The sequence below is a fragment of the Schistocerca gregaria genome, chromosome 1 (assembly GCF_023897955.1).
Source record: "Schistocerca gregaria isolate iqSchGreg1 chromosome 1, iqSchGreg1.2, whole genome shotgun sequence".
Classification (NCBI taxonomy): domain Eukaryota; kingdom Metazoa; phylum Arthropoda; class Insecta; order Orthoptera; family Acrididae; genus Schistocerca; species Schistocerca gregaria.
Genome location: NC_064920.1, coordinates 975,406,915 through 975,426,336, shown reverse-complemented (window position 1 = coordinate 975,426,336; position 19,422 = coordinate 975,406,915). Strand labels below are relative to the sequence as shown.

The 19,422-nt window shown below is 38.9% G+C and overlaps 1 protein-coding gene across 2 annotated transcripts in view; it reads left to right on the top strand.

The window, feature by feature from the left end:
- Positions 1 to 19,026, top strand: part of LOC126277185 (suppressor of fused homolog) — a 128,777-nt gene extending 109,751 nt beyond the window's left edge. For both annotated transcript variants that reach the window (XM_049977337.1, XM_049977338.1), the window contains exons 6-9: positions 8,170 to 8,356; positions 9,253 to 9,408; positions 9,856 to 10,063; positions 17,297 to 19,026. In XM_049977337.1, coding sequence (XP_049833294.1) covers positions 8,170 to 8,356; positions 9,253 to 9,408; positions 9,856 to 10,063; positions 17,297 to 17,374 — 629 coding nt within the window. In that variant the 3' untranslated portion in view covers positions 17,375 to 19,026. The remainder of the gene's footprint in view (positions 1 to 8,169; positions 8,357 to 9,252; positions 9,409 to 9,855; positions 10,064 to 17,296) is intronic.
- Positions 19,027 to 19,422: the final 396 nt, after the last annotated feature.

The window sequence follows — 19,422 nt, the reverse complement described above, 5'->3', positions numbered from 1 at the left end:
CATTTTGTTTGTATAAGTACCTGCACCTGGGTTTCAGGCTGGACCTCCTTTTACATTTGATGCTGAGGTGCTATTCCAGAACATGGAGAGCCTTGGCAATTCTGTTCATATGTAAGGGAGAATTTAGACGAGTGGAGTGGCAGTAAGAATTTGATTAAGGAGGGAGGCATGCCAGGATAATCCTAGCAGTTGTGTGAACCGCTGTGCCAAGCGGCTTATTGGCTAACGCATCAGTCTTGTGACCAGAAGACCCAGACTTAGTTCTCTCCTTGGTACAAGTTTTCACTTGCCGCTTCAGTCTATATGCATCAAATAAATAAATGTGACTGATAGCAGAAAATATAAAAATCAAATCCCTAATTCTCTAATATCTGTTGCAAACCTATGAAAACCTAGGACAGTGTATTTGCAACAGCAATAAAATGAGGAGAACTAAATGTTAGGAAGTGACAGTTGAAATTAAAGTTCAGATTACATTAAATGTAGATGCTTTTTGGGAGAATTCTGAGTATTCTTAAAGTTTACTGCTATTAATTATCAAAAAAGAAATTAAAATAGTTACGTTGTTTACTCAGAATGATTCCTTAAATTTAAGTAACTGTTCACAAATGCAGAAAATTAGTGAATCAAACAATGGAAAATCCAGGATGGAATGTAACAATATCATTTGAAGGAAAGTCGCTACTCACCATATAGTGGAGATGCTGAGTTGCAGATAGGCACAACAAAAAGACTCACAATTACAGCTTTTGACCATTAAGGCCTTCGTCAACAACACACACACACAAAACTGCAGTCTCGGGCAACTGAAATCACACTGCAAGCAGCAGCACCAGTGCATGATGGGAGTGGAGACTGGGAGGGGAGTAAGGAGGAGGCTGGGGTGGGGAGGGGGAGGGATAGTGTGGTGGGGGTGGCGGACAGTGAAGTGCTGCAGTTAGGTGGTTGGCAGGGGAGAGTTGGGGAGGGGGAGGGGAAGTAGTGGGAAAGGAGAGAAATAAAAAGACTGGATACGTCTCTCCTTTTCTGCTACTGCCTCCCCCCCAACCTCCCCACCACCCGCCTATCTGCCTCTCCTCTGCCCTCTGTCTAATGTGCAGCACTTCACTGTCTGCCACCCCCACCATAGTATCCCACCCCCTCCCCCTACCCCTCCCTGCCTCAGTCTCCTCTTTACCTCCACGCAGTCGCCACTCCTATCATGCACTAGCACTACTGCTCACAGTGTGGTTTTAGTTGCCTGAGGCTGCAGGTGTGTGTGTGTGTGTGTGTGTGTGTGTGTGTGTGTGTGTGTGTGTGTGTTGTTGATGAAGGCCTTAATTGCCGAAAGCTTTAATGGCCCAAAGCTTTAATTGTGGAGTCTTTTTGTTGTGCCTGTGCCTATCTGCGATTCAGAAAATTAGTGAAGACTTAAACACTCTTGACAAATTAAAACTCTATGCTGAACAGAGACTCGAACATGGATACCTGTCTTTTGCAAGTAGTGCATCATCAGTCATGTTAAACAAACATGCCTTAATGTTAAACCCAGAGCTTCAGCCTGCCATTAATTACTATACATACCTTCCTACTTCCCCTGAGGCTCTTCCAAATTGCTGAAGGGGTCGCAAAGATATCAATCTATCCACAACTCCTGAGATATTAAGGAGATGACTAGATTTTATTTTTAGTGAGTGTACATTTCACTTTTTAGTGAATGTACACTGCATTAGGGTACTACTTTTCTTTCTTCTAGGGGATGTTAGGATCACAACACACAGACCATCCTCAGTAGAGCTTAAAATGTATGGAGAAAACTTAGATGGCAAGTTTTTACTCAGCTCACGAGACATGCTCAGATAATTCATTTGGTAGCCCACTGTCCAATGAAAGGCAGATGTCTGGATCATTGCCACTGTGAAACACAATTATTTAAACATGTTGCAAATACTCACAGGGAGATTATTTTTCAGAATGAAATTACACCTCCTTATGTTTCCCACACTTCATGCTGTTCTCACATTTCCAGATAAACAAATACATGATTGTGACTTTTCCATGTTTGAATTGGTACACATTTGTGGGTAGAATTCAGCATGCAGTCATTTGCATAGGGTTTGGAAAGTTTAGTATCCAGAATGTCCTTATTTTAAACTGGAGGTTTTGATTCAAGATCCCTTATGATGGAGTACCCATAAAAGACCGGGATTACCTTTTAAAAGCTATACATTTTCATATTGTTTACAAAACAAGCTTACCCCCTTCAAAATATCCTCCAGTACAACTAATGAATTTATCCCACCAGTGCTTTCACTGTTTGAAACATTTTTTGTAGCCATTTCTAAAATGGCTGACAGCTGCTCCCCCGTTTTATTGACTTTTTCAATGTTGTCAAATCGGTGTTCCTGTCCTCTACAAATAGGGTCTCTTTTGATGAACACTGTTGTGCAGTCTTCTTAACAACTCCCTAATCAAAAGTTTGATTGACGCTCTGACCTGGGGGAACACTATCTGAATGAAGTATGCCTTGGCATCAAAAAGCAAATCAGCACCATTTTGAAGTTTGACGACATTTTTTTGGACAGGTTGATGATGATGATGTCTTCCATTGGCATGACTGCTGCTTTGTTTCTGGGCTGTAATCATAGCACCATCACTCATCACCTGTAATGACCTTTGTCAGAAAATCTGGATCAGTTTCAAGCTGCTGTTTAAAAGCACGATATGTTGCAGCCTGACGTTTCATCTTCTGTTAAAATTCACTGAACCGAGCTCCAAGATAACCCAATAATCTCTGACAGTTGACCAATCATCTGCCGTCAGTCTGTGGCCACAAGCCCTCAAATTTTTTCAATACTTTTGTCGATTCGGGCAGTTGATGGATGCCCAGAACAAGGTTTGTCATCAATCGACATGTCACCATTTTTAAATCAAGAAAATTAGTCTTATACTTTAGTTTTTCCCTTGGTGTCATCTTGGTAAGCTGTTTTCAAAATTAAAACAGTTTCAGCAGCATTTTAACTGGTTAGGAAACAAAATTTACAGCTGCACATTGTTCACTTAAATTTCCATCATAAAAAACAAAACAGTGCTAGCAAAAACGTTCACTGCAGATGAGCAGAACAAGCCAGGTTGATGACACGGGTGGCACTGAACTGGGAGTGAGTTTTGCTACACACGTTTAGCGGCAGAAATGCTTACTGCACAACTCTGCCCACGTAAATGTTATCCTGTCCTTTTTCATAACTCCCTTGTAAACTACTGACATTCGGATCCAGAACCAAGAATGTACTCGGTTTGTATCCAAGAGAATTTTTCTCATATTCAAACTCATTAAACCAGAAGCAAGCTGTTACTTTGGAAGTGAAGAATCTATAAAAGCCTGCTGCAAATGTTCCAGATACTGATTTGCATTCATTCCTACTTTCAAAATCATCATGCGGAAGGCCTCCCATTTCACATTCATTGCTGCCTCAGACAGAAACAGAGGAAGGAGTTGCAACATATGTAATAGGTTGAGCAAGCTAAAACTTCCACTTTTACTGCCATTGGGTGCTTACCTTCTTGAAAATGAAATTATGAACAGCAACTTAGGAAGTGAAATGTGAGTTCTATGTATTGGAGATAAAAATAATGGCTAGTTTCTAACATACTTGGAAATTAGAGTGTCATGTTACACAAAGCCATCAAATGGATACTCTGTCTTTCCAGTGAAGGGTAAATTAATCTTTGTGGGCCACAGAATTTGGTAGAGAAGTCATTCTTATTTTTCTTATATGTTACTGGTGCCTGACCTTATATTGATAAAGTGGAAATGATCATTTTTGCTTATGATGGGTGCATTGAAATTAATTCCATCACAGATGCACTGAAAGAGCAAATCATAAATTGAATATTCAACTGTTTTTTTATGTTATTGTATAAATGAATTATCATTTCTATCACACGATATGCACCTAATCATTTCCTGGGTGTCCATTTGAATTTAAGTTGTATGACTTTTTTTTTTCTTCCTTGTACCTAGTCATTCCCCCACTTCCACCCCATCCATGTTGTGGTCCAGCTGCGCAAAGGGCAGAAGTTCTCATTGGATCATCAGCTTTTTGTCTGTCTATTTGTCCCTTGTTTTTTTCTCCCATCACAGACTCTTTCACAAGACTGATAACACATTTATCGTAGCCATATGGGTGGAATTGATGACAGGACTTTTGCCATCTTAATTGTTTCCATCATAGCATTAATTTAACTATGGAGGTGGAGAAATGCTTTTTGTTGCTATTCCTGCTTGGCCTCATCTGGAGAATAACAGATGGATGTCTCAGGTGTAACATATAATGCAAATAGACACAGTAAATCTATTTGCATTTTGTAGTGTGGGGGAATACTGAGAACACCTTCTCAGAAACTCATGCTCAAAGCATAGATGAAAAGTTATGCAGTTTGCAGGCAGTTTTCTCTTGGAAGAAACACATTAAGTTACGAATCAAGTGTGCTTTTCGAAGAACCTTGATCAGCTGAAGGAATGGTTTCATGAAAGGAGAGAAATGTAAAACAATCATTTATTTGCTATATCCCAGCAGATTATGGGGTGAAATCAGCAGACTATTAAAACTAAATGTATCCACCAGTGCTCAGACACTTTTCTTTCTTCGCACAGTTGAGCAACAGTGCAAGGAATATCGCCACCATGTATTGATGTTTCAACCTAAGAAGTCTGCTTTTGATGAAACAGACTTGGATTTTATAGTCTTTCCCCGGTAGCATCAATGTAGATCACATCAAAGCTGAAAGTCTACAAAAGTTTGGAACATTGTTCATTTAAAAAACTACCTGACACAAGAATTTAGATTTCATAATCACATACACCTTTATTCCTTGTGAAGATCAATTGATAAGTACAGTGACAAATTTTTACACTATGAACAAAGTATTAGCACTGTTATGCAAGCCCACAATATTTTGCAGTCACAGTCCAGTGAAGAAGTGGCATTTTCTTCTGTGGCGCAAAAGCAATGATCCTATTTATACGAAAATTCCACATTTGTCACTCACCACTGTGCTGGTTAAAGATAACTCACTCCGGTGTTCATTTAAGTGTGTCCATCACACAAATCACTGGAATGTAACAAGACCTCAGTCAGTTGCCAATGATAATTCACAGTACTTGTTGATCGCATCACATTTCAATTAGCAAGGCCCATTAATTTAGATTAAAGCCATCTCTAAAAAGTAATTATTTATTAAAGTTTTTGAGTTTTGTGGTGTTTGGAACGCATATTGTCACTTATAGAATGTGCATAATTGTGGCGCAAATCAACAATAAGAATGTGTCTAACATTGATATTACTCGTTAGCTCTCAAACTGTGGCCTGCCAGTTGTGGGTGATCTCAGACTACTTGCTGACAGGTGTAAGAACAGTCTTATTTTGAAAGCTTCATAAAGCTTTAAAATTTGGCTAGGTTGGAATTCGCTGTTTTTGGTGAATTACAAGAACCAGTAAAATTTTGGAAGACAGAAAATGGTACTGCTTACAAATTTTTAAAAATGCATGGACACCCTTTTCCTTCCAGACTGTGAATTCCTTTGTTTACACGTGTGATCCTCATATTACAATACCGGGCAAGGTGGTGCAGTGGTTAGCACACTGGACTAGCATTTGGGAGGATGATGATTCAATGTCGCGCCCGGCCCTCCTGATTTAGGTTTTCGGATATTTCCCTAAATTGCTCAAGGCAAATGCCGGGATGGTTTCTTCGAAAGGGCATGGCTGACATCCTTCCCTGTCCTTCCATAATCCGATGACACTGGTGACCTAGCTGTTTGGTCTCTTCCCCCAAACAACCCCAAACCCATATTACGTATTAGAGTGAATTACTTGAAAGTATTGATTTGTAACCAATCAATGCTTATGTCGATTACACAGAAAAATTAAGGTAACAAAAGCAAGCAGTCAAAATTTGTGGTCTCAACAGTGGTAGTGACGAACTCCGGAATGGAAAGTAATACAGGCTACTTAAACTTTGATTTTAATTATTGCAGGAAATAATTGGTTTTAGGTAATTTAAAGTACTTTACAGAAAAGTTGGTATTCTTGACATTCAAATGGCGTAGGCCACCCTTCTCAAATATTAGCTCATAGGGTTTTGCACGCAGTGAACTGTGCTAACTTTTAATTAACTGTAACTTTTAGTTCACAGTGGCATAATAAGAAATAATTACAGAAGTCCAAGCAGAATATTTGAAGTGGGACTCTGAATAATAAATTTCTGTGAATTTAATCCTAAATAGGATCTTGAGAGTTTTGTATATATATTACATGACAGTCGAGAAATAAATTGAAAATGAGATAAAATTTATCAAAAAACTTGTTTATTTATGGGAGTAGAAAACCATAATCTACATGCTACAGTGGAATACTGCAGTGCCAAAGGACATCCTATGAACTAGGACAACAAAAAATTGCTTTTTCAAGTAACTATTTATTTCTTCTTCCTCATATTTGTATGGCTTGCCCAAAGCCCAAACTTAGGCAATGAAGCGACCACTGCAGCCCACAGCTCAGTCTATGACTTTTGTAACAAGATGGATAAATGAGGCTTAACATGGATTACATGGTAGTGTGAGAATGTAAAAATATATAACAACTCCACCTCCCCATTCCTGCTGCCCCTCTGTGTATCATGTCAGGCTACGTTTTAATGGCAACTGACATGTTGCCAAAATGTCATGGGATTTTTAAGATTTCCTTTGACTTGAATCTGAGGATCACTTAGATACAGCTTATAAACAATATAAGGATAAGATAGATTGCTACGTACTGGAAAGACGATAAGTTAATTTGCAGACAGGCACAGCAAAAAGACGTACATTGGCTTTTGGTCAAAGCTTTTGTCAGAAAAGGAAACACACACACACACACACACACACACACACACACACATATGTATATATTCTCACAAGGTAGCGCACCTCACACTCAGGTGGCTGCCATCTCAGGCAGCTCGAACCAGAATGCAGCTGTCACTAGAAAAGAAAAGCAACAATCCGGAGTGGGTGGGAGAGGGGAAGGGATAACAAAGTACGAGTGGGGGCAGAGAACAGCACTTTCAGATGGACTGTGCAGGCACTAGATTGCCAGTAGTACAGTGTCGGGAAGCTGTGGGGCAGGGAGGTGGGGAGAGAGGCCTCAATCACCAGTAATATACTATCTCCGCACCCTCCAACCATCACTTCCCACCCCACCTGTCTTATCATCTCCTCCCTATTCTTGTCTCCCACTCTCTCTGTGTGCCTCTGTGTGCCAACTGTCTCACCCGTCTTTGCCCTTCCCCACTCCTCTCAGTTTTCACTGCCCATTCCTGCCGCCCTCCCCACCCCCTCTGCCTCACAGCCTCCCAATACTGCGTACTGCGCCTGTCGGTAGTCTAGTCTCTTGGTCTCTGTATGCTCATCTAGAAAGCGCTCTTCCCCCCCCCCCCCCCCCCCCCCCCATATGCCCTTTTTCCACCTCCTCAAGATTTAGTGACATTCAAGTCAGAGCTATCGAAGATGGCAATCATGTGTGCATGAGGCATGTTTTCTTATTCCTGTCTGCAACTTAACTTTTTTTGTCATCTTTACTAAAGTAGCAAGCTATCTTTTCTTTATATTATATTAAAAACAAAGATTCCATGACTTACCAAGCAGGAAAGCGCTGGTAGATAGGCACAATAAAAAAACACACAAACACACACACAAAATTTCAAGCTTTCGCAACCCAAGGTTGCTTCATCAGGAAAGAGGGAAGGAGAGGGAAAGATGAAAGGATGTGGGTTTTAAGGGAGAGGGTAAGGAGTCATTCCAATCCTGGGAGCGGAAAGACTTACCTTAGGGGGGAAAAAAGGATAGGTACACACTCGCACACACAAACATATCCATCCACACATATACAGACACAAGCAGACATTATTTATATTTCAACCTGGAGTTTCCATTGATAGATAACAGCTTGTAGATATTTTTGGCAATTTGTTGTTTGTTTTATAGATTTTTTTAAATGTTTACATTTAGCAAGTATGTTTGGTGTTTAACCAAATGAGAGCTTTCTTCAAGTACTAGCTGTTTCACTTGCATGCTACACTTGACTAATGAATTCAAAAATTTGTAGTGAACTGACATGAACTTGTTGTAATAGTTGTTACTTCTTGTAGTTGGAAATCGTAATGAGGAAACTGAAGAGCTTCTACCAGAGGATGGTGTTAATCGAAATGAATGTTCAAGAGGACAAGGCTGTGTTGACCGTCCCTCGATTTCTGAAAAAGATTCTCAGCTCATCAAAGCAGCATTGAGAAAGGGGTTACTGAGCACAAAAATTGGAAAATCATTAGACTTGGACGAGTAAGTTTACTATCTCTGTGTGTTTCATTTATGGTCTTATTTAATATAGGGATGCTACTCTTCAAGAAGATTTCATACCCATTTTTTGTATCCCAACTGAAATGGTAGCAACTGTTGGGGAAGGTTTTAACTGTAAGTTGTGTAAAATTTCATACAAAATAATAATATTATTTGTTGTTCAATGACAGTATTTAGGTAAAGATACCTGTGAGAGCTTTCATAGCTGAGTGTTCAGTGTAGATAGCTGTCATGCGGAGGTCCTGGGTTTGATTGCCAGTAATGCCAAGGATCGTTCTGTGTTGGTAGGACAGTCACGGGGTGCACTCAGCCTCATGATATCAATTTAATAGCTAATTCAGTGAGAAGTAGTAGTTTCATTGTCTGGAAATGACCAGGAGAGCTGTGTTGACCAAGTGCCCCTCCATACTGCATCCACATGACTCCATATGGCAGAGGATTACACGGTAGCCATTCTACGTCCCTTGGACCTTCTGGGTGTGGCTTAGGAGATCAGTATATGTGGTTACTCTAAATAATCATGGAAAAGTGTGTTAGTGGCTATTTGGAGAGACCAATGTCAGTTCCACGTGCTCTCTCCTGTCCTTTGTCTCATCCTTGTTAGCCAGTGATAGCCAGGAAATGACCCATAGGTGTCGACTGTTTTCTTTCTTCATCAAAACTAGAGGACCCAGTTTGTAGTAGATTAATTTTTCTTTGGTGATGGTTATTTAATTGTAACAATAAGAGCATCCTCAAGCATCAGACTACCATCAGTGATATTTGAAAATACTACAACCAGGACAGTTGTTGCTTAGTATATTTTTTCATTTTCTTATTGTTATCATATTTATTTTGAAATAATAGATTTTATATTGTCTACTTTATATTTGTTTCAGTAATGACAATGTTTGCAAGAAGGAACTCACAGGCACTACATCAAATGGTGATGCAGATATTCTTGAGTCAACAGAACTTCTACGCACCAGAAAACTGGAGGGCTTACATCTTACATTCAACCTAGAAGCTGGGGAATTATTGCCATTAGCTATCAGGTTAGTTACTTAGTTTATGTAGGTATGCAGATTTTGTCATTTAATACTGAATAGCCAAGTTGCGTGATAAGATCTTTGTTCAAAACAGCAACTAGCAATACTAAGCACATTTTCTTTGTCAGCTGCATTTTAATGTACATATCTGCACATGTGCAGGAAGCTGCTTTTATAATTCATTTCACTGGATATCATCAGAACAGTGGTTACATTCTGTAGCATAATTTACTTAACATTGAGTACAGAAGTACAAATCCATGGATTTCATTCTAAGATTGTGAGGGCTGTATTTGTAATGAAATGTGTCATCTAATGAAAAATGTAAAACAAAAACCAGTGAAAAGTTTAAATTAAGTGTAACATACACATTTTGTTTTAATTTCTAGAATAAAAATTTTTGCACTAACGAATGACGAATTGATCCAAACATTTTGAATTTTTTCCTTACAGGGGGCGTGTAAAACATGGTAGACATTTCACATTCAAATCAATGATGGGGGATACAGCTATAACTTTCGTAGCTCCGACAGTAACTGGAACGTTGGTCGATGATGATAACCCTTATGTAGCTCATGGTCCGTGGTTACAGGTTCTCATTCCAGATGAACTGGCTGATGAGATGTCGGAGAGCTTCGAAATATTTAGTAATCGTGGAATGGTGAGTCAAGTAATATTTTCATATGAAAGTTTCAGTCTGATAAACTAAAAGTTAAAGATGTCTTTGCTACACTGAATAAAGTTCGCATATTGTATTTGAAACATTCACCAGAAATCAATTTATAGAGATGTATAAAATATCAGATGTGTAAATGTTCAAGTGAATCTTTTAAGTATGAAGGTTCTTGTTAATGGGAGATATGAGGAAGAATGAGTGTTTTTATTTTTATTTTGTGCTGTTCATATCCTCAACCAATCAGTGTATTGTTCTCAGTGTTTTCTTAAATTTGTGAATTGTGTAAGATGTATAGTGTGTAATAATCATATTGGTTCAGTATTAGTCCATTTCTAACATCTGTTTAAAAGTGTGAAAATTTAACATAAATGTTAATATCTCATTCACAATAAGAATTACATTTCACAGTACCAGTTTCTTTGAACAATTTTTCCAGCCTCATCCTAACGTTTGTTACATGATTATATACTCATGTTTCAGTTCCTGTGATTTCCCATTCCATGAATTGCCACAGCTATTAAACCATAGCTTTTTGCCTTTCTAGTATAGAACTACCAGACTTCAAACATCAGTGGGTGCAAAAGCTGAATGTTGCATTCTTCACTGTCAGAATAATCTCCATTATCCCTGACACTTGAAAGTGATGGCTTGTTTATTTTACTTTGTTTACATTCACCCTATTATGTTGTATGGTGTTGGGGCAACTCCGTGCATTCGCCAAGAAGCCCAGAGGAGGACTGTCATACAGATCTGTGCTGAAGTGCAACATTCATTCAGTGAAACTGGTTTGGATATTTGGGTAACACTTCTTTCAGCATTATACAAAAAGTGTGTACTATAAGGCAGGTTTCATTTTCAGTAGGCTTCCAGCAGAAGTGAAAAAATAGGTTGATAAACCCAAGTCTTCAGGTCTGAATTGAAATATTTCTTCATGCCACACTTCTTCTGTTGTGTACGGGTGTTTCTCACAGTAGTTGGCCTTTCCTCTGTAATGTGTTATTTATTGACATACTCTCCAGCATTTTTTGTTCTATTAATGTTCTTTAGTTTCTTTTCTTTATAAATTTTCTAACCAGCATCCTTTAAACCATTTCTTAAAATCGTTCCTTCATCAAGTACATAGCTATTCTACATCTTCTTCTCTGACTGCTGTATTTGCTTCATAATGGAGTAATACACAAGCTAAATCACATATCTGCCAATTCCAACTATTCTGTTATGCTATCTGAGTTTATCTTAGACTTCAGCGACCCTTGAGAGTAACAGTTCATACACTATTCATATAGTTTGTGCCTTGTATATTAAAACGAAAGAAGTACTGAGGTCTAAAACACCAAACAAAAATGGGAAAGCCAAAGCCTAACCTACAAATGTGTGAAGGGGTGTAGATCTCACTTATTTGGAGTTATGGCATTCCTGTTTTTGTAGTACAAAACACACACACACACACACACACACACACACACACACACACACACACACACACACACACACTTACTCATTTGTCGGTAAATTTAATATGACTTACCTGACAATGAATGACAGAAAACACCTGCTGAAGAGCAGGTGAGGCGAACAGTCCTGGGCTGTATATTGGGGGTGGGGGGGTGGGTGAGTGGTGGAGCATCTACCATCATAGAAAACTTTTACAAGAAATTCAGAGGGGAAGCAAAAGGTGCTAAACATATTATTGATACATTAAAGTAAGCCATTGAGTATCATTGCTACACTCCAGACCAAATAAGTGAAATAGAAGAGTCAGATCTTTAAGGGGAATGTGGAACTTCTCAAACATTAATTTTGTGTAAACAGCAAGCCCCTGGATTGTAAGCAATTAAAGATAAATACTCTATTCTTTTCTGTCATAATACAGTTGCGATTTCAGGTCCAAAAGACCTTTTCATATGTACACTTTTTGAAAGTCTCATGCATTCAAGAAACAAATCAACTACACCTGTACAGTAAAGATTCAAAGTGGTGTATGATAAATACACCACTCCCCCCCCCCCCCCCTCCCCCACACCCACACCCAGAGGTGACACAATGAGAACAAAAATGACTTCAAGGAAAGCTCTTGACCTCGTAGTTAGTGCACCAACCACACATTTATGGCATTTAGTGACAATAATATTTAAGTTTCTTCCACACCTCACCACTGTCCTAATTTAGTGATCCAACCAAGTCATAATTGCTGAATTCACTCATTGGTACCTTCACCTGGCATTGAAGCGGATGTTTGATGATATTTAGAGAAACAGAGACAACACTATAATTGTTTGTGCCTTTCGGAAATCCTATAATTTTCACATCAGTGACATCTGATTCACAGTCTGTCGTGAGATCACGTACTGCAATTGGTATGAAAAAAGTTTTGATGACATGGATTTAAAAGATATAATAGAAGTGATCAATACCTGTGATATTGGGCTATCAGTATAAGATTTTCATTCTCAGTATGAAGAAACCAAGTGGTAACTAAGGACTGGAAAATGCAGCATCTATTTTTGGCAAAATTTGCATCTATTTCTTACAAAATTCATGTCCATTTGTGCTGAAATTTGCCTTTTTAAAATGATTATACCCACTAATTTTGGAGGGTGTAGCACTATATTAGTGGAGATAAACAAAGTCTTAGTTATTTGAAACTGACAGTTAAGATTGGGAACTTTTTGACTGTTCTGTTGAAAAGCAGTCCTGCCAGTGAACAGAATGTGCCTCCAGTTTAAGGTATTCCTGGACATTATTTGTCTTTTCCCATCCAATTTGATAATTACAAAATCTGCAGTCTATTGAAAATGGAGTTGTCTTTTTCCACCCAATTTGATAATTACAAATTCTGCAGACTATTAAAAATGGAGCCAGAGGAGACAGATCATGAGCAAGAACAGATTGACAATAAAAGAACCTTTCCATTATTTTCAACATGGAGGAACCGTTAACTGGTTAGACTTGTAAAATGGACACAGGGAAGTTTTGACAAGCCATAGGATTTTAGCGTATGCTTTACAAGATTATGCTTGAAGGGAAATGAAAATTAAAGCAACTTAAGATTTTATATTTTCCTCAGCAAATATCACATGAATTTTAATTAAATGGTACGTCTGTGTGACATTGTAAATCAGACATTTAAATACAAACTACAGTTTTTGAAGCAGTATTGAAAATTACTGGTTGGAATACAGATAATGGTAGGAGTAAAAGCAACTGCTCACCTTACAGGTGAGGCATGGAATAGTCCAATATCAGTTGTTCAATTTGTGCTGTATGATGAAACTGGATCAATAAAAAATCAAATCAAAAGGCTCATAAAGAAGGCTGAAAATGATCTTCAGAGCTAACAAGTAACAAACAGAGTGGAAAAGTTCACGTTGACCCTAGATGACCAGGCTGTATGGAAAGGCTTTTTTTAGAGTGGAAGGGATGGGAGCTATTGAAATTCAGGTAGTGTTCATGGTTGGTGGCTTTATTGTGGACAGAGGTGTGTTTGGAGTCATCAGAGAGAAGCAGGACAAGATCCTGGAAGGTGCAAGCTGAGTCGAGGAGGACCAGTTGAAGTGGGCAGGAGAGAAGGTGTTGAGATTGTGAAGGAAAGAGGATAGGGGATGGCGTATCTGCAGTGACAAAATCTCCTCTCCCTAGTATGCTGGAGATCTCACAAAGGCCATCACAATTTCTGCCCCCTCTGTCCTATAACCTCCTCCTAATTTATGCCCCCTCACCCTCATTGTGCATTGCTCTCTGCCAGTTACATGAATTGAGCGGCATGAAAGGGAAGCAGTGGTTGAGAAGGGAGTGAGACAGGGTTGCAGCCTATCCCCTAACATTGGAGAAATTTGTTAACACTTAAAATACATTTAAAGTGTTAGGAAGTCTTTTCTGAACAGATCTGTATGGAATTTAGTCATTTATGGGAATGAAACATGGATGAGGTCACATTCTGAGACATCAAGGGATCACCAGTTTGTATTTTGGCTGCCTAATTATGCTGTTGTTAATATGATTAATGGCTTAGTGTGTGAAAGAAAAGGTGGTGTCTCATCCAGGCAGCTTCCGTCCCATTAAGAGAACTCAGTTGTCATGTCACGTCATGTCCTCTTAATAATTTACATAAACAAAGACCATGAGGTACTGTCAATATTTAAAAAGTGAATTTCAATGACAAAAGTGATATGTGTTTCAAAGTTTTACTGACCTTCAAAGTAGTAGCATTGTGTATAACCCGTTGCTGACGATGTGGAAGTCATAGAATACTCTTAGCAGTGCCAGTTGTGTTTAGTTCGAGCGGCGCGGCCTATTGCCCGACGAATTTGTAGCAGTTCTGAAGCGAATGCAGTGAAGTGTTTCCGTGAGTTAAGAAATCGAGTTGAACTTACAATGGGGTGGTATAGCACTTAGCAGCCCAATCAGTCAAACAAATCAGTAACAGCTTTCACTGTATGTGCTTGAGCATTGTCCTGCAAAATGATGGTCAGGTCCTGCAGAAAGTGTCATCACTTCGGTCTCTAAGCTGGTCGTATGTTGTGTTCCAAAAATGAACCGCATAGAAATAAAAGAGATGACACTTTCTGCAAGACCTGACCATCATTTTGCAGGACAATGCTCAAGCACGTACAGTGCAAGCTGTTACTGATTTGTTTGACTGATTAGGCTGCTAAGTGGTATACCACCTACTGCACTCCCCTTGTTAAGTTCAATTCGATTTCTAAACTGAAAGAAACACTTCACAGCATTCGCTTCAGAACTGCTGCAAATTAGTCAGGCAATAGACCGCTCTGCTCGAACTGTAGACACAACTGGCACCGCTAAGAGTATCCTATGACTTCCACATCACTTGCAACGGGTTATACACAATGCAGGTGACTAGTTTGGAAGGTCAGTAAAACTTTGAAACACATATTAATTTTACACGAGCTGTAAATAACTAATTGCCACTAATAATGTTCCAAACCTTGTATATGAGAGTTATTTTCAATATATGAAAAAGACAGAGTGCTAATCATCGGAAAGATGGCACGGTAAGTTGCAATAAGCATGATGAAAAGACCATTACACATTGGGCTTTTGGCCCAAGCCTTCTTCATAATTGAAGAAACACAAATGGTTTCTGTACAAATACTAGTAAGTGGCCTTTTGTTCCCTGTATTTTACCCCTGTTACCCTCAGAATTTCAAAGGGAGTATTTCATTCAACATTGTCAAAAGCTTTCTGGAAGTCTACAAATGCTATAAATATAGGTTTGCCTTTCCTGAACCTATTTTCTAAGATAAGTTGTAGGGTCAGTCTTGTCTCTTGTTATCAGTTACAAGAATTTAAGAAAACAGTTTTTTCTTTCATGCACTTTTTTAGGCTGTTTGTATCCTTTGGTATTTTATTTCATTAAGAATGTTTGGACTGATAAACACATAATTGCTACTTTCTGTAGGTCTTCTTTGTGGCAGTGTGCAGTTTAAACAATTCTGTGAAGATTTTTGGCAAAGCATTTGATTCTTCTTCTTCTTCTTCTTCTTCTTCGTCTTGCTGCTGCTGCTGCTGCATTGAGTGTTAGCAAATAATTAGTAATTGACTTGCTGGTTTCAGTGAAAGTACTATGTAGATGTACTGTAATGTAAATTATTTAGGATGAAAGGAGACCACTCACCGAATAGCAGAAGCCTTCAGTAGTCGAAAGGCATAAACAAAAGATAGAGAAAATATTGCTATTGTATGGAAAAACTTGTTTGATGAGCTAAGGTACAAATACACATACAAAACGGCATGCTGCCCCCCCTCCCCCCCCCCCCCCCCCCCACACACACACACGTGCAATTACATTGTGCCACAGCTAGAAACACAATACTGATAATGCAGTTCGAGAGGTGTATTAGGGTGGAGTGTGGGTAGCATCAGGTGGAGTGGGTTGAGGAGGGAAAGAGACAAGAAGCAGAAAGGAAGTTTGGGGATGGGTAAGTTGTAGCTTGGAGGGAGGCAGTAGGGTTGCTGGCTAGGAATGCTGGCGGGAGGTGTGTGGTTGGTTTCAGCCTGTGATGATACTGGAGCTGGTGAAGCGCAGTGCATGATGAAGATGACCTGGAGGTGTGGATTGGGAGGAGGTGACAGGACAGAGGAAGAGGAAACTGTTGGGTAGAGCATATGGGGACAGTGGTTAGCATAAACAGAGGCCAGGACTATTATGTGAACAAAGGATGTCTTGTGAGGATAACTCCCGTCTACATAGTTCAAGGAAGATAGTGCTGGTGGGAACGATCCAGACAGCACGAGTTTGAAGTAGCCGTTGATCTCGAGAATTTTGTGCTTGGCAGTGTATTGTGCCACCTGGTGGTCAAACTTTGTTCTTGGCCTCATTTTGGAAATTCCCATTCATTCTGGATGGACAGTTGGTTGGTTGTCATGCCAACATAAATTGCTGTGTGATGGTTACATCAGAGTTGTTTTTACAGATGCCCATGCTTCTGATGAAATAGGCTAATCTTGTGACAAGACTGGAGTAGGAAGTGCTGGGTGCATGAATTGGGCATGTCCTGGACCTGGGTCTTCTACAGGGATACGACAACTGTGGCAAGCAGCTGGAATGAGTGTGGCAGAGTGATGTAGCAGGAAGTTGGGTAGATTGGGTGGGTGATGGAATATCACTTGAGGAGGGATGGGAAGGATCTTTTGGGCAGGTATTGGACCTGTGTCTTCCTTAGGAATGTGGCAGCTGTGGGAAGGGGCTGGAAATGAGAGCTGCGGAGTCATGTGCCAGGAAGTTGTGTAGGTTTGGTGGGTGAAGGAATACCACTTGAGGAGGGTGCGAAGGATCGTTGGTAGCATGTCTGCCATTTCCTTCGTAAAGTAACATTTGCAAATAGAGTTAAGCATTTCTGCTTGTGTTTTTCTATTCCTGTGTCATCCACGAGTATCTGGACACTTAATACGACCAAAACTCCTTTGGGTTTTGTGAAATATCATGCTACAGTATTCGGCTAAGGCAGTCATTGAAGGCTTCATGCGTTGCTCTCATGGCAGCCAAGTGCTTACAGAGACAGGTCTTGTGTGTGTGTGTGTGTGTGTGTGTGTGTGTGTGTGTGTGTGTGTGTGTGTGTGAATAATTAAGAGCTTCCACTTGTCTGTGACTGGTCTCCTTTACTCCTAAATTATTTACTTGTTGCCATAACTGTCTGTGCTGTATTAATGCTGTAACTTAGAAGTGTAACAAGGATTATTCTTTTTTTGTTTCAGTTGGAACTACCGAAAACATTTCTGTGGCCTCACCATAACCTTGCCATCACAATAGTCGAGGACAAGCCACACATATGAAGAATAAGATCTGTGAAAGTCTCAGAATTTTTTTTACTTTTCTGTGTGTATGTATATATGTATTTTGGCTGCCTAATTATGCTGTTGTTAATATGATTAATGGCTTAGTGTGTGAAAGAAAAGGTAGTGTCTTGAACTTTCAGCTCATCCAGGCAGCTTCCGTCCCATTAAGAGAACTCAGTTGTCATGTCCTCTTAATAATTTACATAAACAAAGACCATGAGGTACTGTCAATATTTAAAAAGTGAATTTTAATGACTGGGTAATTTATAAGAACGAGGAAGTTACAAAATTTAAAATGCCTGCTAGGCCAAATGCATCTGTCTGACTCAAGTTTTAGGGGACCATAAATACAAATTTGATGTATGAAGTTACAAAGTTGTGAATTTGTAGTAAATTTTTAATACAATCACTAGTAGTAAGAAAATAATTGCCATTTTGTGCATACTGACAAATGTTAAAAGGAAATGCTTCATTATATTGGGTGGTTACCTTGATTTGATCATTGATGTTTGTTCATTGAATCAAGATAGAGATCAGCACATAATTTTTAATTACTTCTTGTTAAAAAGTTTTTTTAAAGTTACAAAAAGACCATTTGGATTCATTTGCTTCACAAAGAAATCTCTTAAAAAGAAACAACTATTACTGGTGACCTTTTTTTGCTTAAGAAAATAGTAAGATTAATTGGAGTATAGTGCAACTTTACTCCTTATGGCACAGCTGTTAATACTGTTCTTTTTCTTATGGAATGTAGTTTCATTTTGGTTATCATTGGTTAAACCTTAGGATGCTATTTTCAATACAAATATGGACAATATACTCACAGTATATCCTCTTATTCTGATAAAATAATGTAAAGTTTGTAATGAACAACATGGTGTGCACTCTTTTTATAATGACCAAGACTGAACTATTATTTGTTAACTTTACAGTTACTGTTTCTCATTATGGAGGGCTTGACAAACCAACTTTGTGTGTGTGTGTGTGGAGAGAGAGAGAGAGAGAGAGAGAGAGAGAGAGAGAGAGACCTATGCTCATTCATTCTTGTGAATGTGCCACAGCAGCTGTATCTGCATCCATGGCTCTCCCTCTTCCTCCCTTTCTCCAGAATATGTTATTTGACCAAGGTGGGCGCACTTGTTTTCTATTTACAGTATAATATTAATGAGTCCCCTTGCAGCTGTATTTAATATAGTATCTCATTTGCTGTGTACAATTCTGTTATCAGTTGTTAAGTGTTTACTCCTGTTCATATATTTATTTATAGATTTTCTCCTTAAATTATTATTGTAAATGTTTAAATTATGATTGTGAACTACAGTACTTTCCATTCTTCATTATCAGCAGTCTTCTTTCTTCCGTCATGTTTTTATTTATTTCGCTCTCTTAGTGCTTAGTTATTGAATCATATTTTGTATATTGAGTTACTGCAGTATTAAATTGATTGTAAATACCTCAGATTGTTGACATGCTATGTTTCTTTTGTAGTATACGTTTCTGCTTTGCGGTATGAAACCTGTGTATCAGTATTAAATACAAGTGAGCTCACACATCTTTTAATTTACAAATCATTGTAGCAACAATTTTGTTTTATTTTTATCCTTATTTTGTGCTGTAATGACAAAATAAAGAATATTATTGTTAACTAATTTTCTTGTTTTTGTTTTGTGTTTTTCTTATCCACTTAATTCATAGGTCAAACAATGAGAGTTATAGGTAAGGATGTACTACTACTTGTCACATAACCTAAAAACATAAACTTAGGCATATATATGGTATTATAGTTCAATTCTTTTATCTTGGCGGCTCGTGTATGCCCGCCCAGAAGCGGGAGATTGCTGCGTTGCCAGTTGCAGACGACACATGCACCAAGAGAAGCAGCGCCATAGTATAGTATAATTCGCAAACTTACGTTTAGGGGGGAGCGCGCAGTTTATGAACTAAAGGCACCACGGCCGCATTAACCCTTCAGCTACTACAGAGACGTGCTCCCCGTATTTTATCATCACTGCACTGCCTGCCTTTGCAGACACATGGTGTTCCGA